The sequence below is a fragment of the Monodon monoceros genome, unplaced genomic scaffold, assembly GCF_005190385.1.
Source record: "Monodon monoceros isolate NGI ecotype Baffin Bay Population unplaced genomic scaffold, NGI_Narwhal_1 Super_Scaffold_15, whole genome shotgun sequence".
NCBI classification, from domain to species: Eukaryota; Metazoa; Chordata; class Mammalia; order Artiodactyla; family Monodontidae; genus Monodon; species Monodon monoceros.
In genome coordinates, this window is record NW_021703771.1 from 81,397,181 (window position 1) to 81,420,608 (window position 23,428).

The following is a 23,428-nucleotide window of genomic DNA, read 5'->3' on the forward strand; positions in this document are numbered from 1 at the left end:
GGGGTGCCAAGGAGACACATAAGCGCCACAGAGCAGGCTGGGTAGTGAGCCGCTGATGGAAGATTGATTTCCACCAATACTGTAGACCCGCCCCCGCCCCCAACTAGCCTCACTGTGACTCAGCTTTTACCCAGATGTGAACTGGTGCAGGTTGGAAATGATGCGCTTAGGGTATGAGAGAGGAGAAATTTTCAAAGTTAAAAGCTAGAGAAGTGGGAAATATTGTTACAATTTCTCTGTTACTTAGATATCTGAAAATGTTATGTATCTTGAATTTATTTAAATACTTTTTGTTTAAAACAATTTTTTTTGTTCTGCAGAAACTTTGGAGTTTCACTCTGTTCAGGTTTATGTGATTTTGGGGGGATCATAGCCCCATTTCTGCTCTTCCGCTTAGCGGCCGTTTGGCTAGAACTACCTCTTATCATCTTTGGTAAGTTCTCACTTTATATCCTATTCTTAAATGCTCTCATCCACATTTTCACATTAATAGAACCTAAAATGATCATCAGGCTGGATATCAATTTTAACCATTTGCTCTTTTTATAACAGCTGTTTCCGTTTTGAGGAACCACAATGAAATGTGGACCCTAAACCATTTAAATTTACTTTACATTAAGGGTTGCTATAAAAAAGTGTTCAGTTTAGCTTTCTTTGTTGAGGTTCTGAGTTAAAATCAAATATTATGAAACTTTTTTATAATATTGTGGAACATAACCAATAATTTTCCAAATAGGACCAAATAATAGGACCTTCAGTATGTTTAAAAACAAGCCTAAAAACAAATTGTATTGTTAAGTGCTCCATGTCTCTCAATATTGTATCTGCATGTGCTTTGATGCTAAGCACGCCATGCCTAAAGATCAGAGGACGCAGAAGCCCTTGTAGACACGTACCATAACCTCTTTGATGCCCCTCAAGTTCATACCCTCCATCCGACCTTCAATCTTCATGAAACTCATGAAGGGATAGAACCATAGCGTAGGGAGGGCCCTTAGGGTAATTCAGGCCAGTGCATCTCCAGTGCTGTTTCTGCCCAGATCTCATACCCTCCTCAGCAAGAGAGGATGCCGGCTGGCCCCTTGCTCACCTACCTTTCCTCCACCTCCACTTCCTTACTCCCGGTAGAGGTTTTTCACCCATTGCTCCGCAGTTTAAGTTCCAATGAAAACACTGCATCCGTGAGGGCATACATCCGGAGGAATGCAGGAGTCCTTCAGCTGTGCTGGGGACCATAAAGTCGGCTTCTAATCACTGACACCAGTGATTCCATAAAAGATCATTTCAAACTCTTTCACGGGATCTGATAAACAAGCTCAGCATTGATTCTGGGCCAGCGTGAAAAAGCAAAGAGAGGCCACTGTGCAACCAAAACAGAGCTGCCTGACAGCCCAGGCCGTCGAGGTTCGGGGCTTGCCTGTGAGCCCGGCTGGCGGAGCTGGGCGCTGGTGCTGCAGGGCAGGCCCTTGCTTCGCAGAGTCTGGCTGGGGAGGGAGTCGCCTTTCCAAACAGTCACAAGGGAATGTGATAAATAAGGGCGCCATGAGAGCACATCGCAGGGAGCACCAGACCCGTGGAGTCAGGGAGCAAGGGGGCCACGTGGAGGTTGAATAGGAATTATGCACGTGAGAGGTGTGGGCTGGTGCTCTAGGCAGCGGGAAGGCCTAGAGTAAGAGGAAGTTAAAGGACAGAGTGCAGTGTGTAAGTTGGGGCCTGAAGAGAGATGAAGCTGGGGAGGTGAGCTGGGGCCGGACCATGGAGGGTCTTCTCCGATGTGCAAAGGGTCTGCTCTTTATCCGAAGAGCAGAGTTTCAAGCCGGGGTTAACAGTGTCAGGTTTGCATTTTAGAGACATGACTCTGATGGCAGGTATGCCTATGAGTTAGAGGGGCACAATGCTACTGGTGAGATGATTCAAAGAATGTTGGTGTGATCAGGTAAGAGATTTCATAAGGACTGGGTCTAGGGTGATGGCACTGAGAATGCTGAGGAGTGGAAGGATCCACAAAAATATATTGGAGGTTGAATTGGCAAAAGGGGGTGATTGACGGGACGAGGGCCAGAGGGACCAGGGAGCTGGCAGCCGGCCTCCGGGCTGGCAGCACCATAGGTGGCGGGGCCAGCCCTAGTTTAGTGAATGTCAGAGGTGCCCGTCTGCAGGAGGACGCGGAGGGATACTGTTTGGGCTGTTTGCAGCATGAGGTGCCTCTAAGAAATCCAAGTTGAAATGGTGAGAGGCCAGTAGGTTTGATGAGCTGAGTCGGGAGCAAAGTGTGGCCTTGTGATGAAGGTTTGGAAGCCATCTGGATGTAGATAACCACTGAAACCATGGGAGTGACCGAAACCCCGTCTACAGGGAACAGGACAGAGTGAGAGGAAAGAAGGGGGCCCAGGACGGGGCCCTGAGGAACGACAGAGCATCCAGCATAAGCAGAGGGAGAGGAACCAGCCAGGGGATGAGAAGGGATGCAAGAGGGGCAGGAGGGAAACCGGGAGCGCGTGGGGCAGGGAAGCCCGGGGACGGCGGGTGAGGTCACCAGCCGCCTGAGCTGCCACGAGGCCAGGCAGCAGAGACGAGAAGCGGGGCCACTGCACCTGGTGGTGGCAGCAACTGGCGACCTGGCTGGAGCAAGGCCAGAGGGGACACGGAGCAGAGCCGGATTAGGGCAGGTGGAGCTGCGAAGTGACTCTGGCCCGCCAAGGTCAACTGTCAAGTTTTCAAGAATTTTTGAGCCAGTTTAAACACATCCATCATTAAAAATGGAATATATAAAATAGATTAAAAACAGAGGTAATAAATACGCACACCTCATCAATTCCTGATTCATTGAGTTCTACTGCATCTGTCCCCGAGGCTGGTGCGTCCACCGTAGTCCATGGTGGAGATGCTGCCGCCCATCTCCCCAGAGCCTCACTCGCGACGTCACACTGCTGGTTTGAATCGCTCGCATCCACGCTGGGTGTATTTACACCACAGAAACAGGGAAATGCTGCTGCACATCAGGACTTTATTTTCTGGAGAGCTGGTTGTTAGGCATTTACCAGCACAGCGCTGGGATATGAAGATGTGTAGAAAATAGGAGAGGATGGTGTTTCAAGAATTGCGGTTCTAAAGAACGGAAGAAGGGAGGATGGTGAGGTTGATAGAAGGCTCTTTAAAGAGGAGAGATTTGAATATGTTTCAAGGCGTCCACTGACGGGTTAAAGGTGCTGGAGGGAGAAGATGAATCACTACAGCGCGGAGCCCACAAAGACGCCAGGAGATGCTCTCGGGCAGATGTGGGCACAAGTCTTGGGTGTCACATGATGGAAGCAGGAAGGGGAGGGGCAGGGTGCAGTGAAAGGAGGCTGAGGGACTCCTCACTGGTGGCTTCTATGTTCCCTGTGAAGTAGGAGGTGAGGGCTTCTCGGAGTGTTTGGCACTTGGTAGGTCCTCAGTAAATTGTGAAACGAGTGAATGAATGGATAGATGCCAAGAACACAGGAGCGATGGAACTGTCTAGAGTATGAGGAAGGCTGAGAACCTGTGAAATCATGACAGAGGAATGCTGGGCAGGGTGACCAGAGGGCTGCTGTGGGGCAGGATGAGTCCAGGTAGTGAGCACAGCGGCTTCCAGACTGAGCAGGGGGCCATGAGGGGTCGCTGTACGTTCCCGGTACCGTAACGCCTTTCTCCTGTGCCACAGGTATCCTGGCATCTGTCTGTGGTGCTCTTGTGATGCTTTTGCCTGAAACCAAGGGCATTGCCCTGCCAGAAACAGTGGATGATGTAGAAAAACTTGGCAGGTACGGTACAAAATTCAGCACATCCAAATTAAAAGCAGCATTTCAAACCCACTGGGAAAGGACGGTGCTAAGAAAATTGAATATCCAGGGGGGAAAATATAATATTAAATCCCTATCTTACATCTTAAGCAAAAAGTTCAAAGTAGATTCAAAAGGTTAGTGTAAAGCAAATCTGTAAAAGAATATGTTTTATTTTTTAAATGTGGTTATGAAGAGGGAAACGTTTCCAAATAAGGTGTTAAAACTCAGAAGGAATCTAAAGGAAAGAGACTGATGACTGGACAAAGTAGAAATAATTTAAATGTGCATCGATAGGCAACCGATGGTGAAAATGATAATATATCTATAAAATAATTGAGATATATCTATATGGAAAGACATGGAGAGATTTTCAAGATGGATTACAAAGTGAAAAGTCACAGAACAATGTGTTATAGTATTTATTAAAAAATAAAACCAAGAGTAATCCCTCTCTACAGCTAGATGGGAAAATAAATGCTAGCCAGATAATGATAGAAGAATGATAGCTCAATCGATAGATAGATAGATGAATGATAAGTGATACATAGACAGATAGAAAGAAGATAGGAGAAGGACAGTGAGAAAGAGACTGAATTTGGCAAAAGGGTGTCTAAGTGGTGTACAGGGAAAGTTAATATCCAACCAACACATGAATATGAAATATGTTTTTGTTATATCAAGAAAAATCCACAGTACACATATTCTAATCTCCTCTGAAATCTTCCATAATAAAAAGATAGGAAGAGAGAATATGAATATGAGAATGCATAGGAAAAGATCTAAAATGATAAAATATACCCTCTGGGGATAGAAATCGTTCGGGAAGTGGGGTGTGGAAGGGAGGACACTACTTTTATACCCCATAGACTTCTGAATTGTTCGATTTTTAATTTTTTAAATTACAACTCATGGTCTTGTATCATTTGTGAATTTTATTTTTTTTAATTTTTTAAATTTTCTGGCTGCACCGTGTGGCATGTGGGGTCTTAGTTCCCTGACCAGGGATCGAACCTGTGTCCCCTGCATTGGAAGTGTGGAGTCTTAACCACTGAACTGCCAGGGAAGTCCTCATTTGTGAATTAAAAAAAAATAATTTAACAGCTAATTTTATTTATTTATTTTAAATTTATTTTTGGTTGCATTGGGTCTTCATTGCTGGGCACAGGCTTTCTCTAGTTGTAGTGAGCGGGGCTGCTCTTCGTTGTGGTGCGCGGGGTTCTCATTGTGGTGGCTTCTCTTTTTGTGGAGCACAGGCTGTAGGCACGCAGGCTCAGTAGTTGTGGCTCGCGGGCTCTAGAGCGCAGGCTCGGTAGTTGTGGTGCACAGGTTTAGTTGCTCCACGGCATGTGGGATCTTAGTTCCTGGACCAGGGATCGAACCTGTGTCCCCTGCATTGGCAGGCGAATTCTTAACCACTGCACCACCAGAGAAGCTCCTAACAGCTAATTTTAAAAATAAAAATCAATCTTCTAAACAGTGACCTAGAAGTTAAGAGTATGGTTCTCTAAATATTTAAAGAGTGTATCAAAAGTATTTATGACAAGACTGAAATGTTAGTAACCTCATGGCAATTTTATTCTTCACTTGAAAGACTGGGAAGAGAATAGAAACCGACATTTTTTAGGTCCTTATATACGTGATCAATGGTTTCATATATGTCATTTCATTTAATACTCAAAGTGATTGTGTGCAATACAAGTTCTTATCGTTACTTTTTTGTATACTAGGAAATCTATGCTCAGAAAGACTTCACAGCTTCTACATGCTAGTACTGGGATTGATGTTGTCCAGTGTACAGGTGTGACTGTTGTTTTGGGTAGTTTTATTATCTTATGCTGTATCCTACTTGATTATGAGTATTTTAGTAGCAAGAATCCCCTGGTAGTATTGGAAATTTCTCTCTTCATATCCTCTTTTAATGAGGTCCCATCCCCCTCCCCAGAGATAGGCAACCATCGCTCAGAAGTATTTCAACCAGATCTTTAAAACCTATACAGTGATTTCATAGTCCTATTTCTTGATTCTATTTTGAAAAATAAGATCGGCGAATCATCTCAGAACTTTCCTAAGAAAGGCTTATCAGTGTACTCAAAACCAAACCACCAGCTGACTTCTAACAGGACTGACCAATCAGAGCACAGGTGGACCTTCGTCCCATGAAGTAACCCAATCAGATTCTTGTGCTTGTTTGTAAGTAAACTGATAGGTAATGGCTTATTCCTCAACCAAAGCTCTACCTATGTTTTACCGTAAAACAATGCTATGTGAAGTCTGAGGTGTGGTGGGAGATTCTCTTTAAGACATTGCCATTTTATAAACCAAAATTAAGTTAAGAAATTTATAAAAGGGGGGACTTCCCTGGTGGTCCAGTAGTTATGAATCTGCCTTCCAATGCAGGGGACTCGTGCTTGATCCCTGGTTGGGGAACTAAGATCTCACGTGCCGTGAGGAAACTAAGCCCACACGCCACAACTACTGAGCCCCCGTGCCACAACTAGAGAGAAGCCTGCATGCCACAATGAAAGATCCCGAGAGCTGCAACTAAGACCCGACGCAGCCATAAATAAATAAACAAATATTTTTTTAAAAAAGAAATTTATAAAAGGTATCAAAACTGTCCTCTTGAGTGTTACATCATGGAAAGACTTGCATCATCCAGAAAGGATAAACATGCTGCTAGCTGTGTCATCACAGACAATTATTTGGTTTGTATGAGCGTATGGGGGCCAGATCAGGGTGGGCGGTGTCCAACCCTGTCACCCCAATTGCAGCCATGCTAACAGACCAAAGGAAAGAAGACTATTTAAGGTTAGATAAAGCAGGGGAAATGGTGAGAAAGGAAATAGGATTATCTTCAAATAAGATATCCAAACTTTAAGGGCAACTTCTCATGGGCTGATGTGCCCTGCAGGATCTGTTCAGGGCTGGGGTATGCAGGAGAGCATCCCGGCCGGGATTATAGGGTCAAAAGTAAGAAGTTCAGTGCTGACTGTTAGTGGCACAAGCCTGGGAATGTGTCATTGGAGTTTTAAGACGTCTAACTCAGTGGTGCAGAGTTCTTTTCCTGCACATCTGCTGCCCTCTCTTGTGAATGCCCTCTGTGCCAACCCTCCAGCGACAGGGACTGCATTCTTCTGTTTGACTCGACTCCATTTGCTGCTGCTCATTTATAGTGAGCGTGATAGACTCATTCTTGATCCCCAAACCAGTCAGAGGTCAGATTTTCAAACTCATCAGGAAAAAGTGGAGGAAGAGGGAGTGATTTGAGATCAAGACTCTTTTGCCAATTCAATCATATTAAAAATAGAATTAAACAATTGGAAGAGATGGAGTTTTGGAGGTGAGAAGGCCATCTCAATGGTGTGCAGGGAAAATTAATATCCAAGCAGTACATACACAGGAAGAATTCATCCAACAAAAATTCAACTTACATGAATTTTTTTCTGTTTGTAAATTTTCATAATTAAAAAATTGAGTAAATTAATTAATGATGCCTGGTCCCTACCCTTGAAAGAACGTCTAATAAAAGTCTGATCTATGGTTTTACAAGTTAAGCACATTGATTGCATTCTATAATCACTTACTCAGGAACAAAAACTACTTAGCCCCAAGTTATGGAAACCTGTTAGCATTTTCCCTTCTACAACAGCACTTAGTCATTTTCTCATTTCTGCTTTCTTTTGTTCACATTAGCAGCTCGTTTCCAAACCATCTGTTACGGAGTAGAAATTCATAAAGAATTTATATGTGCTATAATGCTAATTAACCCCTGCCTAGGGATTGAGGGCAGGCAAGAAATGACTTGGAGACAGTTAATTTTGTTCCCTTTGAGTTGGGTTTTTATGAGTAGTTATGCATGCGCGTATTCGATCAAAACCAACTATGAAATTGAGTATTAACAAAAAGACTTCCTTCTCACTAGTTGTGTAATCTTTTATAAGGACTTTCTCTTTTCTCCTTTGTTTTGTTAGTCCACATTCCTATAAATGTGGCAGAAAAAAGAAAACTCAAGTTTTGAGCTCTCACCTTTGAGCCCCCTGCCAAAGATGCAAGGAAAGAGATATTCAGGCTGGTCCCCCCAAGGAACCGACGTGCCTTGCAGAGACGTGTGTGTTGTCCACTTCAGCTGTGCAGCTCCAAGTGTTTTTAATACTTTACAAAGACATTCAGACCATCCAGAGTATTTCTATACGTGTTGGATGAATCAAGACTCATCGTGCTGTCAAAGTTTCTGGGAACATGTAATATGTGACCGGTTTAGCCAAGAGCCCGTTGTGTGCACAGCTCCTCCTGAGGTTTTTTCTCACGCTGGGGCAGTGTCTCTGACCCACTGGGTTACAGAGAGACAAGAGAAGCCCCGCCCAGTTCTCAATGACGGTTCCGTCAAGAATGCAAGGTGTGCAAACCAAGGCTCTGGGGCAAGTGTACAGAAATGGGTTCATCAAATCTGATCAGGACGCGGAGGCTCTGAACTGAGGGTTCTGATGATTGCAGGGAAGATGAAGATTTGGGGATCTTGTTAATGCAGAGACTGAACCTAAGGACCTCGGGCCACCTGGCTCTGAGCCTTTGCTTGCTCTTCTCACCTTGAGCCCCTTAAGCTCCTGGAGCATCTAGGGTTGCAGGCACTTTTAGGCCTTGTTCCAGAAATAAGAACAAATCTGCTGGACAATTCAAGGATTTGGCTCTATTGTTTATAAAATCAGATTGGTCCTGAGATGATTCGGGATAACTGCGGTCCTCCTTTAGTGGACACCTAGGGCCACATATTCAGTGTTTTACTGATGAAACCCATGGACTATGAATTCATGGGTCTTCAGATTTTAATCATACAGGGATATTTATCTTATATGTGTGAATTCAGCTCTATCATGATGCCCATGGTCAAGAGTGAAAACTATGGACAAATCTCATTCAATCTTGACACTTTTGACTTGTCTTGGGAAGAAGCTTACATTTTAGTTTGAAAGAAAGCTCAGTTATATCCATGCTTAAAAGAACTAGCAGAAGTTTATATTGTACATGACTTTACAGGTACTAATAAGGGATTTGATCTTTCTTTTTGTTTCTGAGACTTTTTGAAATGTGGAGTTTAAATACAAATATGCTGTCTTTATGATGTCCTGCTTTCTATGTCACATTTGTTATATTTTCAGGTTCAGTATGTATCTTATGCAGAATTGTTTAATGAATTATTTTGGGTGGACAGGTAAAATGTGAGCCAAAGGGAAACCTTGCCAGTGAGGAAGAAAGTTTCTATGTGAACGTGTGACGATATGTACGGTGTACGTGCTAATTGTAAAATAAGTTTTTAATCCTTAAAGCACATCAGAATTGAATATGAATACTTTATTTTTCAATGAAATAAACACAGTTCTTTAAGGGTGTAATGCTGCATTTACCCTTTATTCATACACCCTTGCATTTTTGTTTCTTTTGCATTTTTCTCTTTGCTGTGAGATGACTGTTGCTTCTTGATACTATCACCTTGGAATTGTATTTTGAGTTGACATTTGGGTTCTGATAACAATAAAAAAATGTAAATTGTCAAGAAAAATCAATTGGCATCCTTTCTCTTCTTTCTGAACGTGCGTCACTGTAAAACACTCTTCCCATGTGACAAAGTATACTACATATCCAGGCAGCCAATTACTGATGGAAATTAAATGGTCCACCTTCAATATATGTTCGTTGCTCCTTTCCAGGCTCTTGGCACCATTCCTAGACTCATATGTGACCCAGAATACCATTCAGACTCTTAGCTGGTCTTGTGTTATGACACTTCCATTGCCCGGTTTACTTCTCAGAATAGAGCTGTCTGCCCAGGGTCTCCTGTGCTGGGCTAGAGTCAAGTTGTCAGTAACAGATTTCATTCCCAAGAACAGGATTTGCTCTCATGATTCCCCATATATGCTGCAGCTTTGAAAACATTCATCCCAGTGCCAAAAATAAAGACATTAAAGATGTGTGACAAGGTAAATATATAGGTGACTTACTAGGGCTTCTCTATTCATCTTACAGGCTTCTCGTTCCTCTCTTCCTTATGAGAGAGAACAAAATCACTCAGGTCTGTAAGAGTTACACCATTTACAATTGGTAGGATGAACGAAGAGCATGAAAACAGTGAAAATCAAAAAATTAAGTCAAAGGAAGTACAGAGTTTATTTTCAGCAAATGTCATAGCTGTATTGCCTCATTATTACAGAATCCAGCAGTCCATGGACAGGAACAAGTTATCCACAGCAATACAAACAAATGTTGCGGTTGGCAGTAGCTGGTAGCTAAGTACAGTGTCAAACTTAGTTTGATTACTGTCAATTATTTTTGAGCACGCTGAATTCCCTACCCATGTTGCAGCTTCAGATCCATTGATGCTTCACTCTGTCTCCCATCTAATTAATTCTTTCTCATTATTTCTTCAATCCAAGTAACAAACTTTGAAACACGAACATACACACCAGGCTTATTGGGGCGTGCACAGCCAAGACCCCATGAAGTGACTCCTTGTAAAATGTATTTGTCCTTCTCAAAGCAAACCAGAGGCCCTCCACTGTCACCCTACACAGAGGAAGGGAAAAAACCATGAGAGGATTAAGCTTCCATCCTTTTAGTATGGGATGTCATCCTTCTATTACCCAAATGTAAGTTGTTCCCAGTATTTGAACATCCCTTTCCAACCAGAAATGAACTTAGTAACATATTATTTGAACATCTGCTGTGCTTCAGTACTAGGCAATGTACGTTTAACGAAACCGTACCATTTAGTGTTTCCCGGGGGGGGGAAAGAAATCCCTTGTGAAAACTGTATTCATCCCTTCAAGCCTTGGGGTTTCTCTTAGGGAGGGTAACCCCAAGAACAATCTTAAAGAAGGTGTGGGAGGGTCTTTGTCTTATACCAACCTCCCTTTCCTACTAGAAAGGCCACGTCCCGAGTCCCACCCAAGATCCCCCTCCCAGAGGCATAGGGGCTGTTGCTGTGATGGTGCTTAACTATTCCCTTATAACCAGTGTGGAACTCAAGGCCGAAGAAATCACCCTAGATGACCTGAATCAGCCTTCAGAGACATGCTTAAAAGGTTTCCAGGCAACATTTAGACTGTGGCCTTCGATTGACAAATCCTTCTAGAATTTGCTGCTTTGGGGCTGAAATGTCTAAGGGGCCAAAACAGGCCAACACAAGATGAACTTTGATCTCTTTAGTCTTTTGTTACCTGGCAACTGTCAGCACCTCCAGCCAGATGCCCCGCACACAGCTCGGTGGGTTTGACTCTCCCATTCAGATACTCATAGCGATTGCACACCTTGTTTTCAATCACAGGCAGCCGGGCTTCCTTGAGCAAGCCAGCACCGTAAGTGCCTGTGTTTAAAAAGATGAAACACACGGTGACTGGATCGAAAACGTGTCCGCAAGGAAGCTTCCAGAACAACAGAGCAGCAATGATAGATCTCATGTTCATCGTGAGGTTGGATAAAACAAGAAGTCAGTTCCTGGTACTAGTAGAACTCTTTCTTTTTTCTTTTTGACCCTTGAAAGTATGAACATTATATAAGATTTCATGTTCCCAAGACCTAGACTTAATTAATCTGGGCTGCTTTATGGGATTTTGAGGTTGGTTTGTGTTGTTATTTTTTGGTTTCTTTTTTTTTTTAAACTATAAAGAAATGTACTTTTAATGTATAAAGAGAGATTGAGAAATAGTAGTGCTACTATTTTCATATATGCCCTTCTAGGATTTTTATATGCTTCTTTTACTACTTATATCGTATTGCACATTTTTCCACACACAGTTATATCATAAAGGCTTTCATAAACCTACAATCTGTATAATTAATATTTTAGTTGGGAGTGACTGATTAATGGGTTTGGGATTTCCTTTTGGGGTGAGGCAAGTGTTCTGTAAATAGTGGGGACGGTTGTACAACGTTGTGAAGGTGCTCAATGCCACAGAATTGTACTCTTCAAAACAGTTAAAAAAGTAAATTTGACGTTACATATATTTTACCACAATATTTAAAAAAAAGAACAGCTGTCATTGACTGACAATTAACTTTTTCAGGCATAAGCTCATTATGTGGTGTAGCTCATCTAATCCTTAAAACAGTCCGATCACCTAGGCACTTTCGTCATTCCTATTGTACAGTTAAGGAAACTGAGGCTTAGGGAGGGTGTGTAGTTTGCCCAAGATCACCCAGCAAGTATGGTGGAGCTGGGATTTGAACTTGGGTCTGCAACATCATGGCCCAAATTCTTCACCACCACATTCATTGGCTACAACAGCTGCTCTCAGCGTATCACTTCTTTGTTCCTACAGGTTATTCATATTCCTTAGTATTTTCTTAAGTCTAAGTTCTGAGGGATTATATAGACATATTTATGGTTCCCAATATCTTTGCCAAATATTTTCTAAACAGGTGTGACAGTGTAAAATGTCACTAGAAAAACAGTACACAACAACCTTCTGAGTGTGTGGTGTCTAATAATTTTCAAATGTTTGCTAATGTGATGGGTGGACCTTGTCTTAATTTATTTCCTAATTTACATGTCTTTTCCGATTAGGGCCAGTAAAGATTCTTTGGTGTGCTTGTTTTCCTCACTGCACTTCTTTCTTTGTGAGAAAAACTGCTTTTTTCTTACTTTGGCAAATGGAAATAGAACCCGTGCACGATCACAGGAAGAGATGATGTTTTCCAGATGGACACACCCAGGTACGTCTCAGCATTTTCACAAATAATCCAGTTTTCCAATTTTGCAAGCCCAGCTTTCATGAGTTTTGCAAAATCTTTGCGTTGCCAGCGTGAAACAGCCAAGAAATAAGGTACTGCTTCTTCTCCAAAGACTTTTAATAAAATTGGAAAATTGTCTTGAGTTCAGAAAACTTACACTGGAGTTGACGGGAGCACCTAAGAGATCCACCATCTGGAAAGAAGAGGCGAGTCCCAGCCCTGGGCAGAGCCACCGAGGACGAAAGTCCTGACCACAGAAGCATTGGGTAGCGGATGCATTTTCTGAATTGGGTGGATATGCAGAGGGTGCGGCCTTCTCAAAAATTTTTGCTGAAAATTAATTTAACTGAGTGTCCTGCTCTTACATCTGCTTTCTGAGCAAGACAGGCATCCTGAGGCTAGGGACAAATCCACTGCTAGTTGACCAGACGCCTTCGTGGTCTGTGCAGAGGTGCTGCCATCGTGTGGCCACAGGAGAGATGGCGTTTCTGAGGGCCTGAGGCTGAGGGTGACCTAGGGACCTGATGGGATGGTGGGGACGTCGAAGCAGGTCCCCGAAAACACCCAGCGATTGCTGATGAGGGGCTGACATGAATGACCCCCTCGACATCAACCCTTACCTTGCTTTGGAATACAGAAGTCAGGGAAAGTCTGGAGACTAAAGGGGAGAATTCTGACCTCACACAGAGAGGCTGATTGATCTGATGTCATTACTGACATATAGAAAATTGGTAAACAGACCTGACTCATGTTTTGTGACTCCTGACCCAATGAATACATTGAGAATCATTTTCTCCAGTTAGACATTCAGACGAGGCCTGGAGAGACGGGAACCCAGTGCAGGGTGATAGTTAGAAAAGTGTGGGTGCTGGGTGAGACAGAAGAAACAGTGAATGGGCTTGCGGGGGTCTGGCAGGCCTGGGTTCCATCAGGGCTCAGCTACACACAGGTTATGTGGTACTTATTGATGACAGTGACAGTGGTGATGACGGGGAGGGTTGGGGGCCGACCATGACGGCGATGGTGATGATCCTGAGATGGTGAGGGTGATGGCGAGGATGGTGGTGGTGATGACGGTGTCCATGGTGATGGTGGTGGTGATGATGGTGGTGATGGCGGTGGTGGTCGTATAATAGGCACAGGAGCTGCTGAAATACCATCTCCAAAGCACTGAGCTCTTCATATGCACTGTCTCAGTCCTCACAGTGACCTCATAGGGTAGCACAGATGAGGAAACCAAGGCTAACATGTAGAACATAATTTGAAAACACGGATTTTATGGATGAGGGCTTAGATGCCAAATGGTACAAAGAGGTAAGGTGACTTGTCCCGTTCGCCCAGCTGGTGGCAGAACCAGAACTACTTTCCAGGGTTCCTGACTCCCACTCTGGTGCTCCGACCAATGCTTCTGAGAAAGTGAGGCAGAGATCTAGGACATTCTTATAATGTTCCTAGGCCCGAGTCTGAAGGATATAATAATAATTTTTATTATAATATAATGCAGGGCATACTGCAAAGAGAAGACGGGATTCCCAAAATATAGTACCAGCTGCTGAGCCAGGATCCTGCAGAAACGTTTCCTCTCTCATCCTCACCCCGTCAACCAATACCAAATACCATCCTAGAATTGGGACCTTTCTTTCTTTCCCCTGCTGTCAGTCTGCCCTACCCCCGACAACGTCTCCACACAGAGCCAGGCAAGTGGGTATTTGGGGAGACTAGTTTAACTATAATTTTTGTTGTTGATTTGCACCGTGTTTGGGAACTCTGTGCGCTTAATTCACATGAACGACAATCTAACACCCTTAATTTGTAGCTTGTGTCAAAACCCTACTTACCTGGGGACACAATATTAACCTTGGATTTTGGGGGGTCAGAGTCTCAAGTCTCATACCCTTCCCCTCATCCATGTCCCTCGATGACTGATTATAGAGACGGAGGCAGATGTCCAGACAAAGTCAGGGAGGGAGTGGACCTCACTCACTGATAGAAATCAGTACACATGCTCATTTTCCCATGTAGGTTGCAGGTCAGAACCAGTTCATCATGTGAGTCACAGAATTTATCTTACCTTGGGTTTCTCCCCAGCCAGTGATGTAACATACTGTCCGGTCCGCGACCACGTAATTTGGGGATGGCAGACAAGCTGGGATTACCTTTTCGGTGATGATGGCAGGGCTGAAAGGAAAACATCAAAAGTTACATTTGACTGCCCTGCTGGGAGACTTCTGCCATTCATCTGTTGGTCACAAGATCCCACCTGCCCCAGAGCCCCAGAACGCTCTGAGCTGGTATTTCTTCCTTGCTTCACTGACACAGCGCAATGTAGAAAACAACTTTTCATCCTCACATTTGCCTGTAGTATCTTATGAGTCAAAAAAAAAAAAAATAGAACAATTTGTTTTAAAGGCACCAGTTGTGGACAAGAAACTAGAGGTGGGAACAGAGATGACAATGACTTTTAATGTCTATTCTCGCACTATGGGAATTTTATACCAGGTGCACGCTTCCAGATGAAGTTAAGAGGGCTTCAGTCAGCAGGTGGACCATTCGGCTGAAATACAATCACAGGGCTTTAATAATAACAAGTGCCTTGTGCCACTAGGAGCAAGCTGCTCCATCTTCGGGGTCCTCAGATTCCTCACCCATGAATGTTACAACACCATGGCTGGAAGAATCCAATATAATGCAAGATACCAAATCAAAGAGGATTAGAAGTAAGTACCTTGCCTAAGCAAAGTACTATTGTTTTCCACAAACTTTCACGTTAGAGTTCCAGAGAATCAAATATTAGAACTTTGACTTTTAGACTTGATTCTATTTTAGTAAGTTCAGGAGGAAAACCCATTGTATATGAGAAATGCCTGATTCTGATTAAGAACCATCATGGCCTTCAACTTTGAAGCAGACACACGCTGTCAGAGCTACCAGAATAGATTGGCGTCTCACATGGAGTGGGGGCCACAGTCATCACGGTACAGGTTCCCCTCGCGGAACGCCAATGCCTGAGACTCTTGGGGTTTGGGGGGCCTGGGGGTGGGTACCCGAAAGCTCAAGCGCATCAGTCTATCGGAGAACACATCCAGAACCCACGTTCACTAAATGACTTGCTCGAGGATCACAGCTTTCCTGATGGCCCCAGGGGACCATGGAGAAAAGCGAATCAGCTCCTTTTTTAGGCTAAGCCAAGAAGGCCCTTTCTTCCCTTTCCAGAGCGTCCAAATACCCCAGGGAGTCACTCAGTTTACTGACCCATAAAACTTGTGAAGTGTTTTCTGTCCAGACCCAGCGAGCCCCACTCAGACTCTTGACCCCTGGGCTGGCCACATCCTCGTCACCGTCACCGTCGTCCCGCTGTCATCTGGAGCCCATCATGCATGGCCGATGGGCTCTGCATGCCTTGCTGACTGTCCCAAATGTGCCTATTCTCAAAATAGCAGTCTGTTTATTTAGCTGTCTCCCTTGTGACCTGTTTCCAAATACCGCTCACTTTAAATGACGTTAACAAATTTATCATTTTGTCAGACTTAATAAAAGACCATTTCAACAGGAAACATAAAAGCAGAGATAGGAAGGAGAATTTGCACTTGTGAATTTTAAGTGTGTGTGTCTGTTTACATCGTCTTTTATAAAGTGCATCGAAATATACATAATCCCATTGGATTCCCCCAAATATATTATTACATTGAAAAGAGAGTGTCAACCTGGAATAATTGAATAATTCTCTGATTATGAATGTATATTAGCCGGCTGGGGAACATTAAGTGAGAGAGTTTGAGGGGTAACCTGTACCTCATGTTTCAACTCGCTCTTTTTCCGCAAGAGGAAACTGTGTCCTGGTGCCTTTGTCATGACCACGGCTAGTAAGAGGCAGGCGGGGCTGAGCCCAGGTTTTCTCACTTGAAGGTCAATGCCTGTCCCAATGCCCCGTGCCTTTGGGGTCCTAGATGGGGCTGCCCACACACAACTCTGTTACGGCTCATAAGCCCAGCGATGAGCAAATGTTCTCACTGCTCACAGGGTGAGAGTCACGGGCGAGCCAGTACCTGCTCAGCTTGAGCAAGGCGATGTCGGCCCGAGTGGGCTCCGGGAACAGCTTGGTCACTTGTATTTCCTGGACACTGTCTTCAACGGCGGTCTCTCGGTGTGCGCCCAGGATGACCTTGTATGATGCCGGCCCTGAGTAGCTAGAGAAGACAGCAACGTTAGGAACAAAATCTGGGCCAGCCCTTCATCGGGTGCCCTTCTAAGCCACAAACACTGCGTCTTCTCCCCACTGGGCTACCTACCATCAGAGACCTCCGAGTGGCAAGAAACAAGTTCATGGTTTACCTGAACCTGGCTGTTAAGGGATGTTCTCGGGGCTGCTTTTGGCCTGACCACAGAGGAAGAATGACACCAACACTGAAGTTGGCGCAGGACAGATAGGGGTCTGTCTTCTTCGTTTCTCTCTAGAAACACCTCCTCCTCTCTCGTCCAATGGCCCTGGCAATTCTGCCTCAGGCCCTTCTCATCCATTCCCTGGTCCCCAGTGTCACTGCCACGAAAGGAAGGAGGGAAGGAAGGGGAGGGAACAGGGAAGGGGAGAGGGGAGGAGAAAAGGTGAAGGAAAGGAGAGAGGGGGAGGCGGAAGTCTTTAAGACGAGTGAGTCTTTGTGTCAGGGGTCCCCTAAACATACCTGTCCAGGCAGTGGGCAGCAGTCAACACCCACTCTGGGGATATTAAAGTGCCTCCACAGAAGTGGCTTCTAGAAGGAAATCTAGAAGGAAAATGTGCCAGGATTTTAGTTCAAACCTGATGATTTATTCTACAGAAAGCCCGGAAGTAGTGCTCACTCTGTTGTGATATCGCTGACGTTCCCAAAGGACAAGGTGACCGGCCCGTCATCGGGATGTGGGAGCTTTGAGCTGTGCTCCTGTGGTGGGTTCTCAGGAGGTCACCACACCACTCTGGAAGGTGGCTGGCGCACAGGCGAGGCCCAGCAAAGCCATGCGACTCCAACAGGGGGTCCACACCCATGGCTTTGACCCTTTGGCCCTGGACTCCAGCTCCCTGTCACTTCTTTTTGACAAGATCTATGCAAGACCCGATGAGTCATTCTTCAGGGAACCAAATGGGATCCTGAGTAGCCGTGATTCACGGGCATCTGCTAATCTTACCTGAGAAAGCTCGCTCTGGGGGGAACGTCTCCTAAATCATTTACTTTATAGGACTGCTTAGGCACGGGGTCACTCATAAAATCTGTGTGAGCCGCTCCGAAGCCCATCATAATGAAAGGGACACAAATAGTAAGTGAATGACCAGCAAGGCGATTATCAATCTGGAAATAGACCACAGCGCATCTTGGGAAAGAAGGAATATGAGATACGTGAAAGGTGAAGGCTCTGTATCTCAAGCAGTTACTAAATGATAAGACAAATAAAAGAAAAGCCAACTCAACCGGGGAATGAAATAGACTATTTTCATTCATCGATAGCATCTCACAAGCAGAAGGAAGGAAAACCACTGAGCACAGCGATTGGGCGCATGCGCTTTGGTGTAACATCAAAAGCAGATCAGCCTGTTTCCCACATGTGCTTCGAATGAGACACCAAACGGGCTTATCAAAGGCGAGCGCCACTGAAAGATAACCTGAACCTTCTGGGTCATGTAGGATGGGGACTGATCACTCTTAAATTACGGCGATCCTGAGCTACCCTTCACTGAATGAGATGGCGTTTTGCAAATGGGTGAGCACCCTTTGATTAAATTCAGTAGTTCTCAAAACTGTGGAAGGAAGGAAGGAAAGAAAGACAGAAAAAAAAAAGAAGAGACTCTGTATCTGTGATATATTATAGATAATTTAATCTTTACCTTCCCCCTCCAGGTGTCCCATTTCTAAAAATATCCCTTTCTCTTCGTTTGACAAAGTAACAGTGGGTATCTATCGAAACCCTCAAGGCATCTTCCATAGTTTTTCAGCAATATGGGAACTTAGTGTAAATTGCTACATTTATCAATTTTGATGAGAGCTGCCCAGATCAAAAAAAAAAAAAGGTTCTAATCCTGACTATTTTCAAACTGAAGAACATAGAAAAGAACATAACAAAAAAAGAAGCAGACTCACAGATATAGAGAACAAACTAGTGGTTACCAGTGGGGAGAGGGAAAGGAGGAGGGGCTATATAGGGAGGGGGAGTGAGAGGTTCAAACTGTTAGGTATAAAATAAGCTACAAGAATATATTGTACTACAAGGGGAATATAGCCAATATTTTATAATAACTATAAATGGAGCATAACCTTTAAAAATGGTGAGTCACTATATTGCACAGCCGTAACATATTTTACAGCAACTATCCCTCAACTAAAAAACATAGAAAAAGTTTTTTATAGTTTTCCTTACTCCTTTGCAGAACTTAGAGGCAGGTACTGATACTGAGGGTATGTGGATTTAGTGTGAATGTAGAAAGGTTTTGCAAGGAGTACACAGGAGGATGGAATACACTGTTTCTGGAAATGGTGTTACCTTTTTCGAAGGCTGACTTGCCAGGGCCAGGAGTGTGGGGTGGACACGCACCCACCTACAACCCTTCCGGGACACTTCTTCGGCTCTACCTGGGGCTTTCCACAATCAAATGAAGAGGAAGCTGTGGCACAAAGTGGGAAAAATTTGCATTTGAAGACGTGAGAGAGCAACTCGTGATAAATTCATGGCTTGTGGCCGAAGCACTGAATTTTTGACATCCCAAAGCCCAAACTAAATAGTAAAATCATAAACAACTTTTGGAATATTTTTTCTAAGTTTCAAGAGTGGTAGGGGACAACAACATTTCCTTCTCCTTTCAAGAAAATATAAGTACTTTTTTTTTTTTTTTACTGCTTTCTTAAGGAAGTGATTAAATAAATTTGGAAGAATCAGGCATTAGAATGAGAGCTTTTCGGAGAGGAGCTTGACTGACACAAACTGTTATTCTGACTTGATGTGATATATCTAGAGGGTGAATCATCGTCACCATCATCTGAACCAGGTAAAGTTTACTGAAAACCGTACTTGTCATCCCCATTGAAAGGCACTGAGAGTGTTTTTAAAATGTGAATCTCTGTGTGTGCACGTATGTGTGCATGTGTTTGTGTGTGTGCACGCAAGTGTGCGTGTGTGTGTGTCTGTGTGTGTAGTAAGGATAACAGACCTAAACTGAAATAATGCCTTCTCTCAGCCAGTTTCAGGATGGCTCTTCCAGGGAGCCTCCCAAGACTAACCCAATGCCACGGGGATGACTTCCGTTCGCTTGCCTTCCTCTCTATTCACTCTCCCACCTGCTTTCTCTCTCCACCTGGCCTGCAGGGTTCCTGGAGATTAGGGTTAATGCTCCATCTCTGGTTGGTGCCACTTACTAATGTCTAGAACAGTTCAGGGGCTACACAAGGTATTCATAAAGGGCTTCTCTACTGTCTGGAGCCCTTTAAGATCTTCAAAAACAGAAGCATAAATCATCGTTGATAATAACATTACAAGGAGAAATTTTTTGCTCTTAATCAACCAAGAAATTCTATCTAGTGAATCTGGAATCTGAATTTTCCAAATACCTTTCCAATTGTCTTGGCCTATTCTGAGACTCTATATACAGAAGTTTTTTTTGTTTTTTTTTTAAAGAAGCATGCAATATAATGAAATCCTACTCTCTAACACTGACCTTAATTTCTCTTACTGTGTCTTACACAGGATAGACTTACAGAAATGGACTAAGAAAAGAATAACTACAGATATTATGGTACCCTGGTCTTAGTATTCAAAACAAAACTGAAGTTCTATTTATTTTTAATTACTTATTATTTGTACTGTTAGTGTTGGTGGAATTGAAATGAGTTGTTAAAACCAATTAACAAAAATTTACAATTTAAAATAAATGAATATAAATAAATAAAATTATGTTTAAAATGGGCATCTTTCAATTTTTATTTTATTTTATTATTATTATTTTTTTGTGATACGCGGGCCTCTCACTGTTGTGGCCTCCCCCATTGTGGAGCACAGGCTCCGGACGCGCAGGCTCAGCGGCCATGGCTCACGGACCCGGCCGCTCCACGGCACGTGGGATCTTCCCGGAGCGGGGCACGAACCCGTGTCCCCTGCATCGGCAGGCGGACTCTCAACCACTGCGCCACCAGGGAAGCCTGCATCTTTCAATTTTTGAAGTTAATATTAAAGAGAAAAACAATACAATCCCTTGATAAAATTGAGAAGCAGAATACTGAGCTGAATAGATTATAGCTCTGATTTCAAATTGTTTTACTTATGCTATTACTTATGTGCAATTTGCATGGTGCCATTGTTTTAATAACACAGAATATTTACACAAATTTTTCAGGTGAGTTGCTTAAAGAAGCTTACGTGTAGCCTAAAAAGTTAATCAGTGCTACTTTTTCATTTTAAAGATGTTTTCCATGTGAATTACAGACGATGTAAAGTTTGGAAATTTTAAGGAAAATTGCTATTAGGAAATTTCTCACTTACATAAAGGAAATCCAAAATCTCCCAGGAATAAGCAATAAAAATCTTTTTTAAAAAAGCAGAGAAAATGAAAATAACCTAAAAAAACAAAGTCATACTTCAAAGAGATTTCATATTCTGTAAAATCTGAATAAACTTATCGAAAGCCATACAAGCACACACACAGAAAGTACCCTTAACCTGGGATAGCCACCCTTTTAAGCACCGAGCTGACATGTTGGAGGAACTGTAATTTGAGATTTCGTTCATTTATTTGAAAACATATTTGCTGAATTTACTTATTCAGCAAATATGTATTCAAATATGTATACGTAGTGCCTGGCATGTACTAGGCATTGCTCTAAGCACTAGAAAGAAGGACACAGCTGAGGTTTGTAATCTTTACCTTCTGATGGTGGGTACGTAAAAAGATGTTGCACTGGAAGATTCAACAGAGGCCCCAAGGATGCCCAGGGATGTGTAAGGTAAACCTCCATCTGCAGACATCAAGGCAAATAGCCTCTTCTACGATGCTGGTACACTTACCCAAGTCAAGGATGGAAAAGAATCAGGTTCTTAAGATGGAAGAAAGAAGAAAGAATGGAGAGAGGGCTGTTCCAGCGGACTGTGAGGTCCCCGCTTCCTCATGATGTGGGCACGTTATCAGACCACGTGGTCTGATCTTGAGACATATTTCCTGAAGAAGGATACCCAGGCCTGCCTCACACTTGAGAAGCTGATAGCGTCTGGTGGTGACTGAGGGCTGCACCTGGGACGTTACTGTACTTCCCTTCAGTGGGAATCAGAGGTGCATGAATCCCAGGCACAGCTGTAGAGGCCGGGGCGGGACTGTCAAGCTATACAAGTTAAAGGCAATCGTGCCACATAGGCAGCCTGTCCAGGATAGCGAGGCCACGCGGTAAGAGGCAGTGGGGTACCAGAAAGCTTCAGGGTGGCAGGGAGGAGTGGAAAGGGAGGCGCTAACCCCACCAGGGGCTCTCAGATGGAGGGCCACCAAGAGAGCTTGTGCACAGCAAACACACACTGGAGAACGAGTCAGCTATAAATTCCCCAAGTCCAGAGACCACAAGGACAGCAACCAAGTAGAATCTTTTCTGTCACCCTGACCTCTCCCTCCTCCCCCTGCTCTACCCAGCAGTGGCCCAAAATCAAAGCCCGACAGTGTGGCTCCGGAGCTCTCAACCCCTTCCCCAAACTGCCTCCCAAACCATCTCCGGACGTGGACTTAAGTGGCTTTGCAGCAGCAACTTCTCTGCTCCAGCCTGTCCCCGCACGTGGCAGACACAAGCAGATGCAATCAAACGGTGCAAAGGAGAAGTCCAGACTGATTAGCGGGAACCAGGACAGATGGTGTTTGCAAAGATGGATCAGCGGAAAGTAAGATAGGGTCCAAATCAAAGTGGTTTACATTGTTCTCCAGACCTATCTTTGGATTTGTTACCTCTATCTATCTATCTATCTATCTATCTATGGATTTGTTACCCCAGACTTTTCAGAACTAACGTCAACTCCCCTTTCCCTGATCCAAGCTTCTCATTCCCTAGAAAAGTCTTATCTATGGATTTGTTACCTATGTATGGATTTGTTACCCCCAGCTTTTCAGAACTAACTTCAACTCCCCTTTCGCTGATCCAAGCTTCTCACTCCCTAGAAAAGTCTCAGAGAAATGAGGAAAGAACCCAGCAAGCTTCCTCTAAGTTGTCTGACTAATGCATGGCTAATGCATAATCACCTTAGTGTAAAGAAAGTTGGGGCTTTGTAAAGAGCTGTGTTACTTTTCATTGAATTCTTAGGATGACAGTTTATAGGTTTACAATGTATGTTGTATGTTTAGCAGTTTCCTGCTGTTTGTACTTTCTTTCTTCTCAGCTGCTGAAAGAGAGAGCTTCCTATCTGGGTGACTCTAAATTTGTGCTTCATGCCTCCCACCCCAGACACTGGAGAGTTCAGTGGAACTGTCTGGAGGCTGAGTAGGTCACCTCTGAAGTTGCTCTTTTGGAGAATTTTGCATTTATTTTGTTTACGGAGTCAGAGGAGGGGGCGGTGCCTAACAAAGGGGGCCACGAGCAGGACAGATTCAAGAGGCCCAGGATGAAAAGAGGGCTCCCAAGGAGAGGGGACCCTCTCTTGCCCAGAAGCGCTCAGCCCAAACTCTTGTCTTGCAGATGTAAGACCAGGTGATGCTGCATTTATTTAGAAGTCATTTCCTTCCAAAAAAGAAAGAAGCTTACCACAATGAGGGACATCACAGTAGTCAAAAAGTTTTCTTGGATTTGTCGTGTAGCACCAGGGACCATTGACATCACCATCAGGATTGCGGCAGTACTGGAAAAAGAGGCTGGCATATAGGGGGTGGCACACACCGGGGCGGGGGAGGGCAGAGAATGTCACATGAGGCTGGCATA

The 23,428-nt window shown here is 43.9% G+C and overlaps 2 protein-coding genes across 5 annotated transcripts in view; one reads left to right on the forward strand and one right to left on the reverse strand.

Annotated features, from left to right (window-relative positions):
* The window catches only part of SLC22A3 (solute carrier family 22 member 3), an 87,223-nt gene extending 77,866 nt beyond the window's left edge, over positions 1 to 9,357 (forward strand). The window contains exons 9-11 of the mRNA XM_029223353.1: positions 321 to 433; positions 3,686 to 3,785; positions 7,778 to 9,357. Coding sequence (XP_029079186.1) covers positions 321 to 433; positions 3,686 to 3,785; positions 7,778 to 7,838 — 274 coding nt within the window. The 3' untranslated portion in view covers positions 7,839 to 9,357. The remainder of the gene's footprint in view (positions 1 to 320; positions 434 to 3,685; positions 3,786 to 7,777) is intronic.
* A 242-nt stretch (positions 9,358 to 9,599) lies between these two features.
* PLG (plasminogen) overlaps positions 9,600 to 23,428 on the reverse strand; it is a 44,574-nt gene continuing 30,745 nt past the window's right edge. For all 4 annotated transcript variants that reach the window (XM_029223349.1, XM_029223348.1, XM_029223351.1 and 1 more), the window contains 7 exons: positions 23,255 to 23,348; positions 19,038 to 19,158; positions 17,210 to 17,290; positions 16,577 to 16,717; positions 14,602 to 14,708; positions 11,018 to 11,163; positions 9,600 to 10,364 (listed from right to left, as the gene is read on the reverse strand). In XM_029223349.1, the coding sequence (XP_029079182.1) occupies positions 10,203 to 10,364; positions 11,018 to 11,163; positions 14,602 to 14,708; positions 16,577 to 16,717; positions 17,210 to 17,290; positions 19,038 to 19,158; positions 23,255 to 23,348 (852 nt within the window). In that variant the 3' untranslated portion in view covers positions 9,600 to 10,202. The remainder of the gene's footprint in view (positions 10,365 to 11,017; positions 11,164 to 14,601; positions 14,709 to 16,576; positions 16,718 to 17,209; positions 17,291 to 19,037; positions 19,159 to 23,254; positions 23,349 to 23,428) is intronic.